Genomic DNA, 24287 nt, shown 5'->3' on the forward strand with positions numbered 1-24287 from the left:
ACACAACACGAAATTGACATTTTATATTTTACTCACCATCTTAATAATTGTGACTACTTATTTGTTATACTATACAAACCACCACATGTACGTCTACAGACATTATTACAAGTTTTAACTACCATAATAAACTTTTATCCAAATAATGAATATGTAATCATGGGAGACTTCACCATAGATTTAACACAAATGTCACAAAACACAACATTACTATTAGAATATATGCTAGAACAATTTCAATGTCACCAAAAAATACAACAATACACAACAGACTACAATTCAACACTAGATCATATCTATAGTAAAGTAGATGTAATGCACTATGGTACATTAGAATCATATTATAGTGATCACAAAGCATTATGGGTAGCAGTTTAAAATGCAAAGAGTATCCTTTAACATGTTCTTTTATTCCAGATAATTACAAAGGGAAAAACATTATGTCCAGAATGTGTACTAACATTTACTCTCGTTTCAGATGATTTCCATACTAGAACTCAAACGCACAAAACAAGAAGAAAGCAAACCGTACCAAAAAGCCAGAGCTAACATTGTGAAATGTTTGACCAAAACTAACTATAAGAATGCAAAACAAGAAAACAAAGTATTATATCATCTTGCTCTAGCTGATGAAAGTGCTTCAATTAAAGCAACATGCTACAATGAGGACTTTTACCAACAAACCAAAGAAGGAAATGCAATTATAATTCGAAATTTCCTAACAAAAAACAATGTACTAATCATCACAAAGCAAACAAAGATATCAAGAATGATACCCTTAACTATTCCTCAGGAAACTATGCAAGAGGCAGAATATATACTACAACCGCCTGCTCCACCAATTTCACCCATAAAAACTGTCAAAGAAGCTAAATTACGCTCATTAATGAGCATATCGGGGACAATATCTGAGGTACGCTCATTAAAAGTACACATATTTTTCACACACCCTTTCACAACCCCACCCTCTTTCACACCCACCCCTCTTTCACACCCACCCCTCTTTCACACCCACCCCTCTTTCACACCCACCCCTCTTTCACACCCACCCCTCTTTCACACCCACACTAACATTGTACAAAAATTGTATACAAATATTTACGTTTGTCTTACAGGAAGAAGAAACCAAAATTATCTTTATCGCTGGGCAAGAAACAAAACTAAAATCAATAACTGTTAACGATACAACAGACTCAGTCAAAATAACCCTTTGGAGAGATGCCACAGACTTCCCAGTAGAAATCGGTTCCTACATAAAAATGACTCGCTTAACAGTGCACGAATTCAACAACAATAAAATATTAAATACGACGCGGAATACACAATTTCAAGTAAGTACAAAATGCTATACAATATTATACCTTACTCTACTAGTCAATCTATACTACTAACTTTTTTAACCACTTTCTAATACTCTAATCACATACTACTAATAACTCTCCTATCTAATACTCACTATCTACAACTATAACTCTATACTACACATTCTACTACTCACTACAAGACTCACTAATACTCTCTCCTACTCACTCCACTACTCACTCTTTACTACTCGCTCCTTAAAAATAACACTTTACTACACTAAAATTAATACTCTCTTTAATACTCACATTTTACAACTATCAATTACCTACTCTTACTTTAATACTCACACTTTAATACTCACACTTTAATACTCACACTTTAATACTCACACTTTAATACTCACACTTTAATACTCACACTTTAATACTCACACTGTTGTATTCCCTCTCTAATACTCTCTATACTACTCCCTCTTCTACGTACAGTACAAATATCTAATAATCCATACACAAAATTCTACTCTCTCTACCAACTCTATTAACAACTTGCTACTACTCTCTACTCACCCTCTACTAATAAATCTCCACTATATGCTACTCACTATTTACAACTAAAAATATATGCTACTCATTTTACTACTCCATACTACTATACTCTCTACTACTCACTCCACTAATGATTCCACTATTAACTATTTACTACTCAATCTTTAGTATACACTCAAAAGTACTCCTAACTTTATACTCACACTTTAATACTCACTCTAAAAATTACTGTACTAGTCCCTCAACTACTCTACACCACTCAAAAAATCCCTATTAACTCTACTAGTCTCTCTTTACTAATAACTCAACTACTCTCTACTCACACTCCACCATTCACTATACTCGCTACTTACTACACTGCTCTACAACTCACTACTACTACCTACTACTCACTCTCTATTAATAACTCTTTTACCTACTACTAACTCTACCATTATCAGCACACTCTCTACTCCTCTACTATACACTCTACAATAATACCTCTCTACTATGTTTACTCACATCTATGCTATCTTCAATTACCTTCACCAGTTATTAACTTGATTTGTCCCTGCATATAACAATCATTTTTCTCTTTAGGTCAACACAAAGAAAATACATGGAGAAAAAATGGAGGGAAAGACTTAACCAACTAACACTTTTCTTTTTTCTTCACAGAAAATACAACCGCCACAAGAAGAAATTAATCTAACCATATATGGACTAGAAAGTGCAAATCAAGAACAAAGTACTATTACTGTACAAATTGAAAACGCAGAAAACTTTCAATCAGTTGAAATAAATAATACAATTCAAATGGACTACTTAAACTTCCCAGCCGATATGTACGACTTTGAAGAAGCTCTAATAGAATACCTGCCAAAAACAGTTAATGTAATTTTCCAAAATGGATACATCATACAAATGCTTGAATAATAAAATAGTGCACAATACTTTGCTTTTATAAAAACTGAAAATAAAATATATAATAAATATATTTACTTTAATAAAACATGTTACACTTTTTATCTTGTATTTTCATTATTATTTACAAACTACATAAAGATATATTACTGTGCAAGGACATATATATATATATATATATATATATATTCAAAGAACACCAAGTTCCGGTTGATAATCAGTCTCGCTCACGGGCGGGTCGGCGTAGGGCTACCGGTCACCCAATCCATCCGAAAATACATTTCTCCATTGGAAAAAACGTCGCCAACACCCAGAAAGTTGCTGTGCACGGTAAATTTAATAGGCAGGAAAACAACGCGTTTCGCTTTGCAGCTTGATCACGTTTACAGTGAAACACCAAACAATTGTCCTTTTACAGTTTCTTCACCTCTAAAGAAAGGACAAACCACCAAGTGTCTAAAACATAGGTATTCTCATGGCAGGCATGTTTGAAAGGGCAAAAATTACTTTATGCAAATCATAATCATGCCTTAACTGAAATAATGTCAACATGATACAGAAAAGTAACAGATCAGCCAAGCAATGTGTGAATGTTGAATGCATTTTGTGATAATTGCATGCTGACATCGGACTTTATATTTATCCCGTATATAATGCTTGAAATGCAAAGTAACAAATGTGGACCCCCATGGGTGAGTAGACAGTTAAGGTTGTGAATACTGTTATTGTTATATTGAGACAATTGTTATGCACATCTATCATAGTGGACAAAAATCTAGCCCAAGTGGGCAAATGACCATAATTCAAACGTCATACAGAAATCTAGCCCAAGTGGGCAAATAACCATGATTCCGAGTAAAGTCCACGCCCCAGGGGGCAAACTTGCATGTATCACATCATCATTCATGTATCTTAGGGAAGGATGTTAGGCACTGCATTAATTTCCATGTTTCGCATGCTTGGATTTGTATGGCTTGTCCCAAAGTTTATCATGGCGGGTCATGAGGTACCTGAACAATAAATAAAAAGGGGAAATTAAAAGCTTGGAATGCTATGCAGATAATCTAATCTATTCACAATTATAACTTCATTCAGCAAGATGTACTGCCAGTTCTTCATGCAGGTTTAATCCATTAGGGGTCATACTCTCAAAATCAATGATATATCGAGATTCAAGTTGTCGTAGGGCCAATTTTCTATTGCCACCTCGTGTACCTAGGGCAACCTTGTCTATCACCACCATCCTCACCAGGTTCTCATTCTGAAAGTGATGGCTAGAGAAGTGGCGAGCCACTGGGTATTGTAGGTTGAGGTTCTTGATCGCCCTCAGATGTTGCAGCACGCGTTCTTTAGCTTTCAAGATAGTACTGCCTACATACCAGAGGTTGCAGGGACAGATGAGAACATACACACAATACGTGGTGTTGCAGGAAAGATTCTTTTTGATCACAAACCTACTGCCTGTCGTCGGAACAGTAAGTTCCTTACAGTTACTGCTGTTCCGACAGGCCTCGGAACAGCAGTAACTGTAAGGAACTTACTGTTCCGACGACAGGCAGTAGGTTTGTGATCAAAAAGAACCTTTCCTGCAACACCACGTATTGTGTGTATGTTCTCATCTGTCCCTGCAACCTCTGGTATGTAGGCAGTACTATCTTGAAAGCTAAAGAACGCGTGCTGCAACATCTGAGGGCGATCAAGAACCTCAACCTACAATACCCAGTGGCTCGCCACTTCTCTAGCCATCACTTTCAGAATGAGAACCTGGTGAGGATGGTGGTGATAGACAAGGTTGCCCTAGGTACACGAGGTGGCAATAGAAAATTGGCCCTACGACAACTCGAATCTCGATATATCATTGATTTTGAGAGTATGACCCCTAATGGATTAAACCTGCATGAAGAACTGGCAGTACATCTTGCTGAATGAAGTTATAATTGTGAATAGATTAGATTATCTGCATAGCATTCCAAGCTTTTAATTTCCCCTTTTTATTTATTGTTCAGGTACCTCATGAGCTGCCATGATAAACTTTGGAACAAGCCATACAAATCCAAGCATGCGAAACATGGAAATTAATGCAGTGCCTAACATCCTTCCCTAAGATACATGAATGATGATGTGATACATGCAAGTTTGCCCACTGGGGCGTGGACTTTACTCAGAATCATGGTTATTTGCCCACTTGGGCTAGATTTCTGTATGACGTTTGAATTATGGTCATTTGCCCACTTGGGCTAGATTTTTGTCCACTATGATAGATGTGCATAACAATTGTCTCAATATAACAATAACAGTATTCACAACCTTAACTGTCTACTCACCCATGGGGGTCCACAATTGTTACTTTGCATTTCAAGCATTATATACGGGATAAATATAAAGTCGGATGTCAGCATGCAATTATCACAAAATGCCTTCAACATTCACGCATTGCTTGGCTGATCTGTTACTTTTCTGTATCATGTTGACATTATTTCAGTTAAGGCATGATTATGATTTGCATAAAGTAATTTTTGCCCTTTCAAACATGGCTGCCATGAGAATACCTATGTTTTAGACACTTGGTGGTTTGTCCTTTCTTCAGAGGTGAAGAAACTGTAAAAGGACAATTGTTTGGTGTTTCACTGTAAACGTGATCAAGCTGCAAAGCGAAACGCGTTGTTTTCCTGCCTATTAAATTTACCGTGCACAGCAACTTTCTGGGTGTTGGCGACGTTTTTTCCAATGGAGAAATGTATTTTCGGATGGATTGGGTGACCGGTAGCCCTACGCCGACCCGCCCGTGAGCGAGACTGATTATCAACCGGAACTTGGTGTTCTTTGAATATGAATATATATATATATATATATATATATATATATATATATATACACACATATACATATACATATACATATACATATACATATATAGGCTCAAAAACAAATGCTCATGCTTTTTTAAATACCTAGTCTTCTCATTCACTGTGCATCTGCAACTCATTGCATTGCAAATGCAATAGATCTTTCTGTTTAAAGTAAAAAACATCCAGGTTTTACATTACTTGCACTCAAAAGCAGTGCATAAGTATTGTCACATTCCTTTCTCTTAGAACTCTTCTGCTTTACCTACTAATACTCTACTAATTGCTATTTACTAATATATATTTGATACTCTCACTTTACTACTCACACTTTACTACTCTTACACTACATAGTACCTTTAAAATACCAGTTTCGCAAACACTAACTCTCAAACAGCTAGCTCATGAGAATAGAAGTACACTACAGAGTGAGCTAATGCATCTTAAATTGCTAATAATTGATGAAATATCAATGGTAGGGGCTAATGTATTCAATTTCATACATAATAGATTACAAGAAATACAAATGTCTAATCTCCCTTTTGGCGGAATATCAATTTTAGCAATTGGAGATTTTTACCAATTAAAGCCAGTTTTTGGCACATACATATTTGAAAATCCAAAACATTCATACAGGCCAGTAAGTACCAATTTATGGCAGACACATTTTAAGTTATTTGAGTTAACTAAAATAATGAGACAACAAAATGACTTGGCATTTGCTGACCTACTAAACCGATTAAGAGAAGGGAAACAAACTAATGAAGATATAATACAGATACAAACACGAGAAATAGAACCGCCTGAAAACATTAGCAAAACTATCCCTTGTATTATGGAAACTAACAATGAAGTGAATAACATTAATAGTGCAGTTTTATTGGAACATATAACAATACCCAGTTTACACAGCTACAGCAATAGATACAGTTGCATCAGACCTAAGTGAAGTAGTAAAAAAAAATACTACAACAGTTACCCACAGACACAACTAAAACAATGGGCCTGCCATTCATATTACATATTGCATTAAAATTAAGATATGATTTAACTAGCAATATAAATGTCAATGATGGATTAACAAATGGTGCAACAGGTATAGTGGAATTTGTAGAATTTATTTTTTATTTATTTATTTTTGTGCACTTGTAGAGCGCAGACCTGTCACCCAGAGGGCATCCTGGCGCTTTGAACTTCTGGACGATTACACTTCTCACTGCTCAGACAATTTTCGGGAAGAGATGCGTTTTCAACGCTTTCCTAAACGGCAGGTAGTCCTTGTGGCTTCTCAGAGAAATAGGCAGGGAGTTCCAGAGTTTGGCCGCTGCAACACTAAATGAGCAGCCACCCATCCTAGCTCTCTGAAACCTCGGGACAACCAGCAGTTGTGCCGAAGAGGAACGAAGGGGCCGCGAGGCCGAGTACCAGGCAAACATATTCCGCAGTGGTACTGGGCCCAGTTGGTGTACTGCCTTGAACACCAGGCACGCGCCTTTATACAGCACTCGCAGATGTACCGGAAGCCAGTGTAAGTCTCTTAGCGCGAGAGTGGAAGAGCTGGACCTGGGACGAGAAAGAGCCAACTTGGCGGCCATGTTCTGCACTCGTAACTTCCCCAGCAGATTTTTTGGGGCCTCCAGAAGTAGCGCATTGCAATAGTCTAAACGACTTAGAATGGTACTGCGGACTACTTCTGGCCTGGCCTGGGCGGGGAGAAGGGGCAGAACTTTACGCAACATGCGTAATAGCATCATGCCCGTAGAGATGGTTTTATTGACGTGCAAGTCAAGCTGTAAATTTGGGCCGAAGATCACCCCCAAGTTGCGGGCTGATCCTGCCGCCGCTACTGGCTCGGGAAAGGTGGTAGGCCAAAAGTTCTCTGGAAGAACTTGAGGAATCCGGTCTATGGAACAATATAACACCTCCGTCTTTGAGCTGTTAAATTGGAGGGAGTTGGCCCGTAACCAGTCCGCTGTGGCTGCCATACAGCGATAAAATGTCTCCAGCGGGACCGCATTCTTTCCTTCCAGAGAGAAGACCAGCTGGGTGTCGTCGGCATAGTTGAAAGCTGAGACACCAAAGGATTTTATAAGCTGGACCAAGGGGCGAAGATACAGATTAAAAAGTATCGGGCTGATGGCCGAGCTCTGTGGGACCCCCTGTCCAACTTTCCTTGGCTCAGAACTGAATGGAGGAAGCGAGACCAGCTGTTGCCGGCTACCCAGATACGATATCAGCCAGTCTCTTGCGCCCTCTGTGACCCCACACTCCTCTAGTCTCCTGATAAGGGTCTGATGGCAGACCATATTGAACGCGGCCGAAATGTCGAGCAGCACTAGAAAGGCTGCCCGACCACTGTCGACACGCGACCGAAGGTTGTCCAGTATGGTTACCAGGGCAGACTCCGTCCCGTGCCCAGGGCGGAAGCCAAACTGTGCCTCGTCAAACCAACCGATGTTCTCCAGGAAACCTGAGAGCGAGCGGGTCACCCATTTTTCCATGATCTTGATAGGAAATGGGAGCAAAGAGATTGGCCTATAGTTAGAAAGGCAAGCCGGATCCAGCGTGGGCTTCTTGAGCAGAGGTGACACTACTGCTAACTTCCAGCACTCGGGGACCGATGCCAACTCCAAAGACTGGAGGCAGATGGAATGCAGAGGCTGAAAGAGTTCTGCATGGAAGGCCTTCCAGAATTTGGGAGGTAGTGGGTCGAGCGGAGAACCCGAGGCTACCGTATGTGCCAAGCTGCAAAAATCCTCAAAGGACGGACAAGGAAACAGTCTTAATTGGGGTCGACTAGAGGAAGTCTCCGGAGCTCCCAAATAAGAGACTGGGTCACTCGGCTGGGGTCGACTGGGTGGTCCATCCGGAGCTCCCAGACTAGGGCCAGGCGTACCCGTCTGGGGTCGACTGGGCGGACCCACCGGAGCTCCCAAGCCAAGAGTACCCTGTGCGAGAGCTGCGGCAATCGGCTGGGGTCGACTGGGTGACCCGTTCGGAGCTCCCGAGCCAGGGCAGAGCCCTACTGGCCGGGGTCGACTGAGCGGGCTAACCGGAGCTCCCAAACCGAGAGCAGCGGGCAGAGGGTTTTTTAAGCCCTCCAAGATCTTTGCAGTCTTCTCCTCGAAAGCACCCGCCAGGGAATCGCACAGGGCTTGCGACGCCACGACAGTGTTGGCTACACACACTGGGTGAGACAAGTCCCTGACAATTTTGAACAGGGCTTGAGATTTATTAGGCGCCTTATTCAAGGTGGATTCCAGAAAGGCCGCCTTTGCCAACTTAATCTGCGCCTTGTAGCCCTGCAGTGCGAGCCTAAACGATGCCTTAGCCGATGATGAGTACTGCTTCCTCCAGGCTCTCTCAGCACGTTTACAGCTCAGCTTTAGCGGTCGTAGCTCTTCCGTGTACCAGGGGAAGGCACGATTCACTCTCCCTCGAGACCTACGAAGGGGCACCAGCTTATCTAGCGAGTCAGTAATAGACCGACACAAGGAGAGGTAGCTTTCCTCCACCGAGTAGCCGATGATGAGTACTGCTTCCTCCAGGCTCTCAGCACGTTTACAGCCCAGCTTTAGCTGTCGTAGCTCTTCCGTGTACCAGGGGAAGGCACGATTCACTCTCCCTCGAGACCTACGAAGGGGCACCAGCTTATCTAGCGAGTCAGTAATAGACCGACACAAGGAGAGGTAGCTTTCCTCCACCGAGTTGCTCAGACAAAAGTTGTCTGGTAGTAAAGAAGGCAGTGAAGATGACTTGAAAAGTCTGGACCAAGGTCTACCTAGTTTCGATAATCCTACCCCGGCAGCTTCAGAGGGATAAACCCCTATGCAAAGGGAGAAAGCCACCAGTGCGTGATCGGTCCAGCATTGGCGTAGGATATCATTGACCACTACTGATTGAGCGTCAGCGAAAATCAGGTCCAGGACGTGACCTCCCCTATGGGTAGCAGCGCCGACCAGTTGCTGCAGCTGAATATCACCAAAAGCTTGGCAAAGTGTCGTGAACGCTCCATCCAGTGGGCCTCCCTGCCATAGGTTGAAGTCCCCCAGGACCAACAACTTAGAGTGAGTATTCGATAGGTCGTATATCAGATCAAGAAAGTCTGATAGGGAGGGAACAGAGCCCGGTGGGCGATAACATAACACGCCTGCAAGGAGTGTTCTCTCCAGGTCTTTAATGGAGAATCCCATCAGTTCGAAGCCCGAAACCTCACTGATTTTAAGCTGGAGAAGACCCAACGACTCTCGATAGATGATACCAATTCCACCACCTCTGTTCTTCAGTCGAGGGGTGTGAATGATTAGAAGCTATCAATAACAGCCCAAGTGTAATTTGGATTAATTTTGATAAAGAAACGGTTGGCAAATTAACAAGGCAAGAAAATAGACACATATCACAGTAACATTTTGCCTCATTGGACACCAATTCATGCTATAACACGACATTTTCAATTTACACAGAAATATATAACAATTATACGCAAACAATTCCCATTGCGACAATCGTCTGCACGTACTATACATTGGACACAAGGAGAAACTATTGAACCCCTTTACATCCACTTTAACAATAGCAAGGTACATATTTTGCATTACGTAGCTTTAAGCTGAACTAAATCTTAAGCCAACATATATATTAAAAACTTTCAGCAAGACATAATAGCTGTACATCCAAAAGTACATGAAGAAATGACACGCTTACGGACAGACATGCAATTGCAAATATCAGTACCACAATTAGATAGCTATAGCCAACAGTGTAATAGAATTGTCCATAACATACGGTCCTTGCAAAGAAATTACACTGCTATTAAATCAGACAAAAATATCATGAATGGTGATATTATATGCCTCACTGAAATAAACACAACTAGAAAAGCAGATAGCAATAGTTTCTTACTAGAACAATATCATCTAGTAATATTTGATAAATTTAATTATCAGCAAACAAAACATGGAATTGCCATTTATTACAGGAAAAACTTTTTCTTATTGCCAATATATGAAACACAACACGAAATTGACATTTTATATTTTACTCACCATATTAATAATTGTGACTACTTATTTGTTATACTATACAGGCCACCACATGTAAGTCTACAGACATTATTACAAGTTTTAACTACCATAATAAACTTTTATCCAAATTATGAATATGTAATCATGGGAGACTTCACCATAGATTTAACACAAATGTCACAAAACACAACATTACTATTAGAATATATGCTAGAACAATTTCAATGTCACCAAAAAATACAATACACAACAGACTACAATTCAACACTAGATCATATCTATAGTAATGTAGATGTAATGCGCTATGGTACATTAGAATCATATTATAGTGATCACAAAGCATTATGGGTAGCAGTTTTAAAATGCAAAGAGTATCCTTTAACATGTTCTTTTATTCCAGATAATTACAAAGGGGAAAACATGATGTCCAGAATGTGGACTAACATTTACTCTCGTTTCAGATGATTTCCATACTAGAACTCAAACACACAAAACAAGAAGAAAGCAAACCGTACCAAAAAGCCATCAGAGCTAACATTGTGAAATGTTCGACCAAAACTAACTATAAGAATGCAAAACAAGAAAACAAAGTATTATACCATCTTGCTCTAGCTGATGAAAGTGCTTCAATTAAAGCAACATGCTACAATGAGGACTTTTACCAACAAACCAAAGAAGGAAATGCAATTATAATTCGAAATTTCCTAACAAAAAACAATGTACTAATCATCACAAAGTAAACAAAGATCTCAAGAATGATACCCTTAACTATTCCTCAGGAAATTATGCAAGATGCAAAATATATACTACAACCGCCTGTTCCACCAATTTCACCCATAAAAACTGTCAAAGAAGTTAAATTACGCTCATTAATGAGCATATCGGGGACAATATCTGAGGTACGCTCATTAAAAGTACACATTTTTCACACACCCTTTCACAACCCCACCCTCTTTCACACCCACCCCTCTTTCACACCCACCCCTCTTTCACACCCACCCCTCTTTCACACCCACCCCTCTTTCACACCCACACTAACATTGTACAAATATTTCATACAAATATTTATGTTTGTCTTACAGGAAGAAGAAACCAAAATTATCTTTATCGCTGGGCAAGAAACAAAACTAAAATCAATAACTGTTAACGATACAACAGACTCAGTCAAAATAACCCTTTGGAGAGATGCCACAGACTTCCCAGTAGAAATCGGTTCCTACATAAAAATGACTCGCTTAACAGTGCACGAATTCAACAACAATAAAATATTAAATACGACGCGGAATACACAATTTCAAGTAAGTACAAAATGCTATACAATATTATACCTTACTCTACTAGTCAATCTATACTACTAACTTTTTTAACCACTTTCTAATACTCTAATCACATACTACTAATAACTCTCCTATCTAATACTCACTATCTACAACTATAACTCTATACTACACATTCTACTACTCACTACAAAACTCACTAATACTCTCTCCTACTCACTCCACTACTCACTCTTTACTACTCGCTCCTTAAAAATAACACTTTACTACACTAAAATTAATACTCTCTTTAATACTCACATTTTACAACTATCAATTACCTACTCTTACTTTACTACTCACACTTTAATACTCACACTTTAATACTCACACTTTAATACTCACACTTTAATACTCACTTTAATACTCACACTTTAATACTCACACTTTAATACTCACACTTTAATACTCACACTTTAATACTCACACTTTAATACTCACACTTTAATACTCACACTTTAATACTCACACTGTTGTATTCCCTCTAATACTCTCTATACTACTCCCTCTTCTACGTACAGTACAAATATCTAATAATCCATACACAAAATTCTACTCACTCTCTACCAACTCTATTAACAACTTGCTACTACTCTCTACTCACCCTCTACTAATAAATCTCCACTATATGCTACTCACTATTTACAACTAAAAATATATGCTACTCATTTTACTACTCCATACTACTATACTCTCTACTACTCTCCACTAATGATTCCACTATTAACTATTTACTACTCAATCTTTAGTGTACACTCAAAAGTACTCCTAACTTTATACTCACACTTTAATACTCACTCTAAAAATTACTGTACTAGTCCCTCAACTACTCTACACCACTCAAAAAATCCCTATTAACTCTACTAGTCTCTCTCTACTAATAACTCAACTACTCTCTACTCACACTCCACTATTCACTATACTCGCTACTTACTATACTGCTCTACAACTCACTACTACTACCCACTCTCTATTAATAACTCTTTTACCTACTACTTACTCTACCATTATCAGCACACTTTCTACTCCTCTACTATACACTCTACAATAATACCTCTCTACTATGTTTACTCACATCTATGCTATCTTCAATTGCCTTCACCAGTTATTAACTTGATTTGTCCCTGCATATAACAATCATTTTTCTCTTTAGGTCAACACAAAGAAAATACATGGGGAAAAAAATGGAGGGAAAGACTTAACCAACTAACACTTTTCTTTTTTCTTCACAGAAAATACAACCGCCACAAGAAGAAATTAATCTAACCATATATGGACTGGAAAGTGCAAATCAAGAACAAAGTACTATTACTGTACAAATTGAAAACGCAGAAAACTTTCAATCAGTTGAAATAAATAATACAGTTCAAATGGACTACTTAAACTTCCCAGCCGACATGGACGACTTTGAAGAAGCTCTAATACAATACCTGCCAAAAACAGTTAATGTAATTTTCCAAAATGGATACATCATACAAATCCTTGAATAATAAAATAGTGCACAATACTTTGCTTTTATAAAAACTGAAAATAAAATATATAATAAATATATTTACTTTAATAAAATATGTTACACTTTTTATCTTGTATTTTCATTAATATTTACAAACTACAAAAAGATATATTACTGTGCAAGGACATATATATATATATATACATATACATATATAGGCTCAAAAACAAATGCTCATGCTTTTTTAAATACCTAGTCTTCTCATTCACTGTGCATCTGCAACTCATTGCATTGCAAATGCAATAGATCTTTCTGTTTAAAGTAAAACACATCCAGGTTTTACATTACCTGCACTCAAAAGCAGTGCATAAGTATTGTCACATTCCTTTCTCTTAGAACTCTACTGCTTTACTTACTACTACTCTACTAATTGCTCTTTACTAATATATATTTGATACTCTCACTTTACTACTCACACTTTACTACTCTTACACTACATAGTACCTTTAAAATACCACTTTCGCAAACACTAACTCTCAAACAGCTAACTCATGAGAATAGAAGTACACTACAGAGTGAGCTAATGCATCTTAAATTGCTAATAATTGATGAAATATCCATGGTAGGGGCTAATGTATTCAATTTCATACATAATAGATTACAAGAAATAAAAATGTCTAATCTCCCTTTTGGCGGAATATCAATTTTAGCAATTGGAGATTTTTACCAATTAAAGCCAGTTTTTGTCACATACATATTTGAAAATCCAAAACATTCATACAGGCCAGTAAGTACCAATTTATGGCAGACACATTTTAAGTTATTTGAGTTAACTAAAATAATGAGACAACAAAATGACTTGGCATTTGCTGACCTACTAAACCTATTAAGAGAAGGGAAACAAACTAATGAAGATATAATACAGATACAAACATGAGAAATAGAACCGCCTGAAAACATTAGCAAAACTATCCCTTATATTATGGGAACTAACAATAAAGTGAATAACATTATTAGTGCGGTTTTATTGGAACATATAACAATACCCAGTTTACACAGCTACAGCAATAGATACAGTTGCATCCGACCTAAGTGAAGTAGTAAAAAAAAATACTACAACAGTTACCCACAGACACAACTAAAACAATGGGCCTGCCATTCATATTACATATTGCATTAAAATTAAGATATGATTTAACTAGCAATATAAATGTCAATGATGGATTAACAAATGGTGCAACAGGTATAGTGGAATTTGTAGAAGCTATCAATAACAGCCCAAGTGTAATTTGGATTCATTTTGATAAAGAAACGGTTGGCAAATTAACAAGGCAAGAAAATAGACACATATATCACAGTAACATTTTGCCTCATTGGACACCAATTCATGCTATGACACGACATTTTCAATTTACACAGAAATATATAACAATTATACGCAAACAATTCCCATTGCGACAATCGTCTGCACGTACTATACATAGGACACAAGGAGAAACTATTGAACCAGTTTACATCCACTTTAACAATAGCAAGGTACATCATTTGCATTATGTAGCTTTAAGCAGAGCTAAATCTTTAGCCAACATATATATTAAAAAATTTCAGCAAGACAAAATAGCTGTACATCCAAAAGTACATGAAGAAATGACACGCTTACGGACAGACATGCAATTGAAAATATCAGTACCACAATTAGATAGCTATAGCCAACAGTGTAATATAATTGTCCATAACATACTGTCCTTGCAAAGAAATTACACTGCTATTAAATCAGACAAAAATATCATGAATAGTGATATTATATGCCTCACTGAAATAAACACAACTAGAAAAGCAGATAGCAATAGTTTCTTACTAGAACAATATCATCTAGTAATATTTGATAAATTTAATAATCAGCAAACAAAACATGGAAATGCCATTTATTACAGGAAAAACATTTTCTTATTGCCAATATATGAAACACAACACGAAATTGACATTTTATATTTTACTCACCATATTAAGAATTGTGACTACTTATTTGTTATACTATACAAACCACCACATGTACGTCTACAGACATTACAATATTTAACTACCATAATAAACTTTTATCCAAATTATAAATATGTAATCATGGGAGACTTCACCATAGATTTAACACGAATGTCACAAAACACAAAACTACTATTAGAATATATGCTAGAACAATTTCAATGTCACCAAAAAATACAACAATACACAACAGACTACAATTCAACACTAGATCATATCTATAGTAATGTAGATGTAATGCACTATGGTACATTAGAATCGTATTATAGTGATCACAAAGCATTATGGGTAGCAGTTTAAAATGCAAAGAGTATCCTTTAACATGTTCTTTTATTCCAGATAATTACAAAGGGGAAAACATTATGTCCAGAATGTGTACTAACATTTACTCTCGTTTCAGATGATTTCCATACTAGAACTCAAACACACAAAACAAGAAAGCAAACCGTACCAAAAAGCCATCAGAGCTAACATTGTGAAATGTTCGACCAAAACTAACTATAAGAATGCAAAACAAGAAAACAAAGTATTATACCATCTTGCTCTAGCTGATGAAAGTGCTTCAATTAAAGCAACATGCTACAATGAGGACTTTTACCAACAAACCAAAGAAGGAAATGCAATTATAATTCGAAATTTCCTAACAAAAAACAATGTACTAATCATCACAAAGCAAACAAAGATATCAAGAATGCTACCCCCTTAACTATTCCTCAGGAAATTATGCAAGAGGCAGAATATATACTACAACCGTCTGCTCCACCAATTTCACCCATAAAAACTGTCAAAGAAGCTAAATTACGCTCATTAATGAGCATATCGGGGACAATATCTGAGGTACGCTCATTAAAAGTACACATTTTTCACACACCCTTTCACAACCCCACACCCTTTCACAACCCCACACCCTTTCACAACCCCACACCCTTTCACAACCCCACACCCTTTCACAACCCCACACTCTTACACACCCACACTCTTACACACCCACACTCTTACACACCAACACTAACATTGTACAAAAATTTGATACAAATATTTATGTTTGTCTTACAGGAAGAAGAAACCAAAATTATCTTTATCGCTGGGCAAGAAACAAAACTAAAATCAATAACTGTTAACGATACAACAGACTCAGTCAAAATAACCCTTTGGAGAGATGCCACAGACTTCCCAGTAGAAATCGGTTCCTACATAAAAATGACTCACCTAACAGTGCACAAATTCAACAACAATAAAACATTAAATACCACGCAGAATACACAATTTCAAGTAAGTACAAAATGCTATACAATATTATACCTTACTCTACAAAACAATATATACTACTAACTTTTTTAACCACTTTATAATACTCTAATCACATACTACTAATAACTCTCCTATCTAATACTATCTACAACTATAACTATACTACACATTCTACTACTCACTACAAGACTCACTAATACTCTCTCCTACTCACTTTACTACTCACTCTTTACTACTCGCTCTTTACTACTCATTCCTTAAAAAGAACACTTTACTACACTAAAATTAATACTCACTCTTTAATACTCACATTTTACAACTATCAATTACCTACTCTTACTTTACTACTCACACTTTAATACTCACACTTTACTACACACACTTTTGTATTCCTTCTCTAATACTCTCTATACTACTCCCTCTACTACTCTACTACGTACACTAAAAATATCTAATAATCCATACACAAAATTCTACACTCTCTACCAACTCTATTAACAACTTGCTACTACTCTCTACTCACCCTCTATTAATAAATCTCCACTATATGCTACTCACTATTTACAACTAAAAATATATGCTACTCATTTTACTACTACTACACTCACTAATACTCTCTACTACTCACTCCACTAATGACTCCACTATTAACTATTTACTACTCAATCTTTAGTATACACTCAAAAGTACTCCTAACTTTATACACTCTCTAAAAATTACTGTACTAGTCCCTCAACTACTCTACACCACTCGAAAAATCCCTATTAACTCTACTAGTCTCTCTCTACTAATAACTCAACTACTCTCTACTCACACTCCACTATTCACTATACTCGCTACTTACTATACTACTCTACAACTCACTACTACTACCTACTACTCACTCTCTATTAATAACTCTTTTACCTACTACTAACTACCATTATCAGCACAATCTCTTCTCCTCTACTATACACTCTACAATAATACCTCTCTACTATGTTTACTCACATCTATGCTATCTTCAATTACCCTCACCAGTTATTAACTTGATTTGTCCCTGCATAAAACAATCATTTTTCTCGTTAGGTCAACACAAAGAAAATACATGGGGAAAAAAATGGAGGGAAAGACTTAAACAACTAACACTTTTCTTTTTTCTTCACAGAAAATACAACCGCCACAAGAAGAAATTAATCTAACCATATATGGACTGGAAAGTATAAATCAAGAACAAAGTACTATTACTGTACAAATTAAAAGCGCAGAAAACTTTCAATCAGTTGAAATAAATAATGCAGTTCAAATGGACTACTTAACCGCATCGCTGCTGCGGTTATTTTTGCGCTGTGCGGCTGATTTCGAATAACCGCGTTACATGACGAGCTCAGCTCGTCATTCGCACACGCCACCCGTGGCTGATGACGAGCTGAGCTCGTCATCAGCATCGAAGGGGTTAAACTTCCCAGCTGACATTGAAGACTTTGAAGCTCTAATACAATACCTGCCAAAAACAGTTATTGTAATTTTCCAAAATGGATACATCATACAAATCCTTGAATAAAATAGTTCACAATACTTTGCTTTTATAAAAACTGAAAATAAAATGTATAATAAATATATTTACTTTAATAAGCAGCAGCTGCTCTGGCTGAGCTACACTGGCTACCCCTAAAACAACGAGTGGCCTTCAAATCCCTCTGCATTGTCTTTAAGGCTCTGCACTGACTTGGACCTAAACCTTTGCAAGCCCTGTTTAGGTGGTACACTCCTGCCAGAGACCTACGCTCATCCTCGGCTTGTCTGGTAAACGTACCAAGATTTAACAAAACCAGAACAGGGGGAAGATCCTTCATGGTTGCAGCGGCCAAGCTGTGGAACAGCTTGCCCACGGACATACGTCAGACGCCACAGCTTCTTCCATTCAGGAGACGTATTAAGACCTGGCTTTTCCCCCAATAATAACAATAATTGCCCGTCTGACTGTTCCCCCGGTTATCCGTTAACAGAGTACTCTCCAGCGCCAGGAAGCCTGCAAGGTATCAGTGCGCTCTACAAATTCTCAAAATAAATAAAATAAATAAAACATGTTAAACTTTTTATCTTGTATTTTCATTATTACTTACAAACTGCATAAAGATATATTACTGTGCAAGGATATATTTATATATATATATATATATATATAGATATATATATATATATATATATATATATATATATATATATATATATATATAGGCTCAAAAACAAATGCTCTCATGCTTTTTTAAATACCTAGTCTTCTCATTCACTGTGCATCTGCAACTCATTGCATTGCAAATGCAATAGATCTTCCTGTTTAAATTAAAACACATCCAGGTTTTACATTACCTGCACTCAAAAGCAGTGCATAAGTATTGTCACAATCCTTTCTCTTAGAACTCTACTGCTTTACTTACTACTAATCTACTAATTGCTCTTTACTAATATATATTTGATACTCTCACTTTACTACTCACACTTTACTACTCTTACACTACATAGTACCTTTAAATACCAGTTTCGCAAACACTAACTCTCAAACAGCTAACTCATGAGAATAGAAGTACCCTAGAGAGTGAGCTAATGCATCTTAAATTGCTCATAATTGATGAAATATCAATGGTAGGGGCTAATGTATTCAATTTCATACATAATAGATTACAAGAAATACAAATGTCTAATCTCCCTTTTGGCGGAATATCAATTTTAGCAATTGGAGATTTTTACCAATTAAAGCCAGTTTTTGACACATACATATTTGAAAATCCAAAACATTCATACAGGCCAGTAAGTACCAATTTATGGCAGACACATTTTAAGTTATTTGAGTTAACTAAAATAATGAGACAACAAAATGACTTGGCATTTGCTGACCTACTAAACCGATTAAGAGAAGGGAAACAAACTAATGAAGATATAATCTATACTACTATTATAAAGAGAGAACACAAACCTTTGAGGCAGGTAAACTAGAAAAGTAATGCACCAATCACTACACACAATACACCATTTGAAAGGGGAGATGTAGCAGAAGGACATAGGCTATAGATGAAAAACAATATACGTTTAAAAAAGCAAAAACGCTAAAAGTGGAAAAGTGGTCCCTTGGGGACGTGGTCGAGTGTAATAACGTGGTCATGGGCGTCTCAAAGAACAAATGTGTCAAACGCGAATACCAAACAGTGTCCAAGGTAAAGAACAACACAGATTCATATGCCCAGACAGCGTCTAAGGTAAAGAACAACACAGATACATATGCCCAGATATAGCGGAAATGCGCTTAATATGCAGACATAGAGCAGAAACGTAATTTAGGATGCACATTTCAAAAGAAATAGAAAAAAAACAGAAATAGCATTTAGGGCGCACATTTAAAAAAAAAACATACCGCGGAAATGGTGCACGAAAACTCACGACGTGCGCGCTATAACAAGAAGAAAAATACACAAAGGAGTTACCCAGACAACATTCAACAGCAGCCGTGACTTACATTTGCATCTATGATGATTGTCTTCCATTCACACGCAAAAGACGTCACACAGAAGTCTCCCATTGAAACACAATAGACGTCACACAGGGGGCAGGGTTAAATGGACAGAACACCAATAGCAACGCTAATAAAGATATAAACACACGACTTCGGAAAAAACACATCAGAAGTCTTCAACCATTGGACAACGACGTCATAGGGGGCTAAACAGGAACAAACGAAGGCGCATTATATTCACGGACAAAGGTGAACTGGGGCAAAAGCTACAGACTATCTTCTAAGAAGAAAATAATACTAACTAAATTAATATAAATAAACAACTGGGGAAATCACATTAGCAGGGCCAGGACTTGCACATAGTAGACAGGAAAACCATTTGGAAAGTGAAACGCGATCGGGTGAAAGATAACCTGACTAGCAGGGCCAGGACTTGCACATAGTAGACAGGAAACCATTTGGAAAGTGAAACGCGATCGGGTGAAAGATAACCTGATGAACCACCACGCTGAAAACAATACTTCGCAATTAAAAAAAAAATAGGCATATTCACACAAGCAGGGCCAACACTTGCACACAGAATTAACAAACCAGGATTAGGAAAGTTTAGACAAAACAAAGGGCTTGCACACAAATCACTTAAAAAACAGACAGTTTATGAAAACTAAGACCAAGTAAACAGCCTTACAGACCCAGAACTAATTCAATTCAACAGTGCAAGGGCTTGCTGAGACAATTAACAAAACGAAAAGGACAATTTCTGGAAGGCATATCAAGCATACAACAAGGAAAAACACTTCAAAAGCCTCAAATTAATCAATTTAACAGTGAAAGGGATTGGCCAGAAAATTAAAAAAAAAATACAGACAACTTATTAAAACAAGGAAACACACTTCAAGAGCCACAAAAAAGACAACTAGGCATATTCACACGAGCAGGGCCAACACTTGCACACAGAAATAACAAAAAAGGATTAGGAAACTTTACACAACACAAAGGGCTTGCACACAAATCACAAATAATACACAGTTTATGAAAACGAAGACCAAGGAAACAGCCTTACAGAGCCATAACAAATTCTATTCAACAGTGCAAAGGCTTGCAGAGACAATTAACAAAACGAAACGGACAATTTCTGGAAGGCATACCAAGCCTACAACAAGGAAAAACACTTAAAAAGCCTCAAATTAATCATTTTAATAGTGAAAGGGATTGGCCACAAAATTAAAAATAAAAATACAGACACATTATTAAAACGAGGAAACACTTCAAAAGCCACAAAACAAGGCACCATTTCTTCAGAGAGGAACGCTATCAATGATTGATTTATGCATTTTTACATAGCGCAGAAATTACACGAAGGCGTCTTTATATAGCGCGGACCCGTTCCTACATAGCGCTGAACTTACACAAAGGCGTCTTTATAGAGCGCAAACCTTACCCAAGGGCGTCAGAGCGCATCACAGAAATCAAACATAAGGAGAACATTACACGTGAATAAATTACAAAAGCTGACTTTAACATACATAAGGGAAACATTACAATTGTGACCAAACAAAATACATGAGGTAGCAAAAACTGACAGGAGGAAACACTAACAAGTGTGCAGGTTACTACACAAAACAAAGACAATTAGAGGTATAATACTGCAATATATGCTACACACTCAGGCACAAGAATAAACGTTAAGTAGCCAATGGTGGCACTTGTGCAAGTATCAACAGCAAACAAAATGTGACCGGTAGCATACTGTCTGTTACAAGGGAAAAGTGGTGTGTGCAACTAACAGGATTAAAACATAAGGAGCACATTACACGGGAACAGATTACAAAAACAAACGTTAAAATACATGAGGGAAAAGTGACAATTGTGACCAAACAAAATACATGAGATAGCAAAAATTGCCAGGAGGAAACAGTGACAAGTGTGCAGGTTACAAAACAAAGTACAATTAGAGGTATAATACTGCAAAATATGCTACACACTCAGGCACAAAAATAAACGTTACGTAGGCAATGGTGGCACACACATTACTACGCAAAAACAATTAGGGAAAGCAACAGTGAACATCAACGTAAATACATTACTCTCTTTTGTAAATATTTAAAACACATACATTTCAATATGGTGAAGAGGAAAACACATCTTTCACGGACTACATATAAAAAACGCGCAAACACAAACAAGCGCATAAGACTAACACACACAAATAATGAGGAAACATTACATAACATCGATGCACCATCATCCTCACATCTTCCACAAACAAACAATATAACTTATTCACAACGGCATCATAACAGTACTCCACAGCCAACAACCTCTAATATCACACACGCTGACAACACTAACAAAACCAACAAAGACACCACTCACATACAAATACAGCAAAATTTACTAACTCCAAATATGCAATCACAACAAGAAGAACAAACAGTACAACACACACACACACACACTCCCAGATCTGCATTCAACTACAACCCACTTCATGACTACTACAACAGTCAACATGTCAAAATTGGAGACATGGACAATGTATGTACTCACTGCAACGCACTTAAATGGAAGGCAGAACCTAAAGGCCTTTGCTGCTCATCAGGAAAAGTACTTCTTAACAACATTCAAGATCCACCGCCACTCAGACAACTACTAGATGGCACTCACACACTTTCAAATCATTTCTTAACAAACACACGCCGTTACAATACTCTATCCCAAATGACATCCTTTGGTGCAAATGAAGTTAGGGAAGGAAATTTCATGCCAACATTTAAAATACAGGGACAGTTATACCACTTGATTGGAAGTATGCTTCCAATGGAAGGGAAAGCGCCACAGTTCCTACAAATATATTTCCTATCTGAACAACAACAAATAGACGCACGCTCACACATGGTGCCAAACTTGAACACAGACCTTATACAACTACTACAAGACACATTGCACCATCATAACACATACATTTGTTCACTAAAGTACAACTATGAAATAAATTCACAAGAGGAAGATTTGCGCATTATTATACACGCTGATAAACGGCCAACAAATACACATGCAGGAAGATATAATGCACCAACTACCGATGAAGTTGCAGTTCTTTTAGTCAACGAGGACAAGGGACCACGCGACATTGTATTACATACCCGAGAGGGAGTACTACGCAAAGGATCTGAATTACATAGATCCTATGATCCTTTACAATACCCCATCCTATTCCCTAAAGGTGAAGATGGTTATTGTCTCAATATACCACAAAGAAACTCTGCAACAAACAAAACTGTTACATGCATGCAGTACTATGCCTATACTCTTATGGTTAGAAATACAGCTTTCAATACCTTGCATTGGTTCCGAAATCTCTTCAATCAATACATTGTAGATATGATGGCCAAAATGATCACAGAAAGACTCTACTTTATCAGGCACAATCAAAAACAACTACGTGCAGACAACTACATCAATTTAAAAGATGCTGTCAATCAAGATCACAACGTACAAGCTCAAGACATTGGACAGCACGTTATTTTACCAGCTACCTTCACTGGATCACCAAGGTACATGCACGAAAAAACACAAGATGCTATGACATACGTCAGGCACTACGGCAGACCAGACTTATTCATTACTTTCACATGCAATCCAGACTGGCAAGAAATTAAAGATCAACTCTTCCCAAAACAAAAACCATGCGGTAGACATGACATAGTTGCAAGGGTCTTCAATTTAAAAGTTAAAACACTAATGAAACTAATAACACAACAGGGTATCTTTGGATCTGCTAAAACTTACGTATTTACTATTGAATGGCAAAAGAGAGGGCTACCTCATGTACACATACTATTATGGCTTGAACCAAAAATTAATGCCGATGACGTTGATCTCAGTATCTGCGCAGAGCTGCCTGATCCTATTAACGATCCACAACTATTTCTTATTGTCAAGAAAAACATGATACATGGTCCTTGTGGTAAACACAACATTCTTTCAACGTGTATGAAAAACGGGATTTGCACCAAAAAATACCCACGCCCTCTCATTAATGAGACAAACTGGGGTTAACGGCTACCCCATTTATCGTAGGAGGAACACCGAACATGGGGGACATACTGTC

The 24287-nt window shown here is 37.5% G+C and overlaps 2 protein-coding genes across 2 annotated transcripts in view; both read left to right on the plus strand.

The window, feature by feature from the left end:
- The first annotated feature begins 478 nt into the window (after nucleotides 1–478).
- On the plus strand, nucleotides 479–2765 carry LOC147684598 (uncharacterized). Its single transcript, XM_086942371.1, has 3 exons — nucleotides 479–913; nucleotides 1116–1331; nucleotides 2508–2765. The coding sequence occupies exons 1-3, from the start codon at nucleotides 479–481 to the stop codon at nucleotides 2763–2765; spliced, it is 909 nt and encodes a 302-aa protein (XP_086798497.1).
- Nucleotides 2766–14538: 11773 nt separating this feature from the next.
- Nucleotides 14539–24287, plus strand: part of LOC147684599 (uncharacterized) — a 37757-nt gene continuing 28008 nt past the window's right edge. Inside the window, exons 1-3 of the mRNA XM_086939719.1 lie at nucleotides 14539–14635; nucleotides 16106–16269; nucleotides 16489–16704. Of these exons, the coding sequence (XP_086795845.1) occupies nucleotides 14539–14635; nucleotides 16106–16269; nucleotides 16489–16704 (477 nt within the window). The remainder of the gene's footprint in view (nucleotides 14636–16105; nucleotides 16270–16488; nucleotides 16705–24287) is intronic.

Source organism: Lissotriton vulgaris, chromosome 10 (assembly GCF_964263255.1).
Source record: "Lissotriton vulgaris chromosome 10, aLisVul1.2, whole genome shotgun sequence".
NCBI lineage: Eukaryota > Metazoa > Chordata > Amphibia > Caudata > Salamandridae > Lissotriton > Lissotriton vulgaris.

What these genes read in the sequence shown, in the direction of transcription:
- LOC147684598 (XM_086942371.1), top strand. Translation starts at nt 479, where the DNA reads ATGATTTCCATACTAGAACTCAAACGCACAAAACAAGAAGAAAGCAAA. An exon ending in TATCGGGGACAATATCTGAG is followed by an intron (nt 914 to 1,115) that starts GTACGCTCATTA and finishes TTTGTCTTACAG; the next exon opens with GAAGAAGAAACCAAAATTAT. An exon ending in CGCGGAATACACAATTTCAA is followed by an intron (nt 1,332 to 2,507) that starts GTAAGTACAAAA and finishes TTTTCTTCACAG; the next exon opens with AAAATACAACCGCCACAAGA.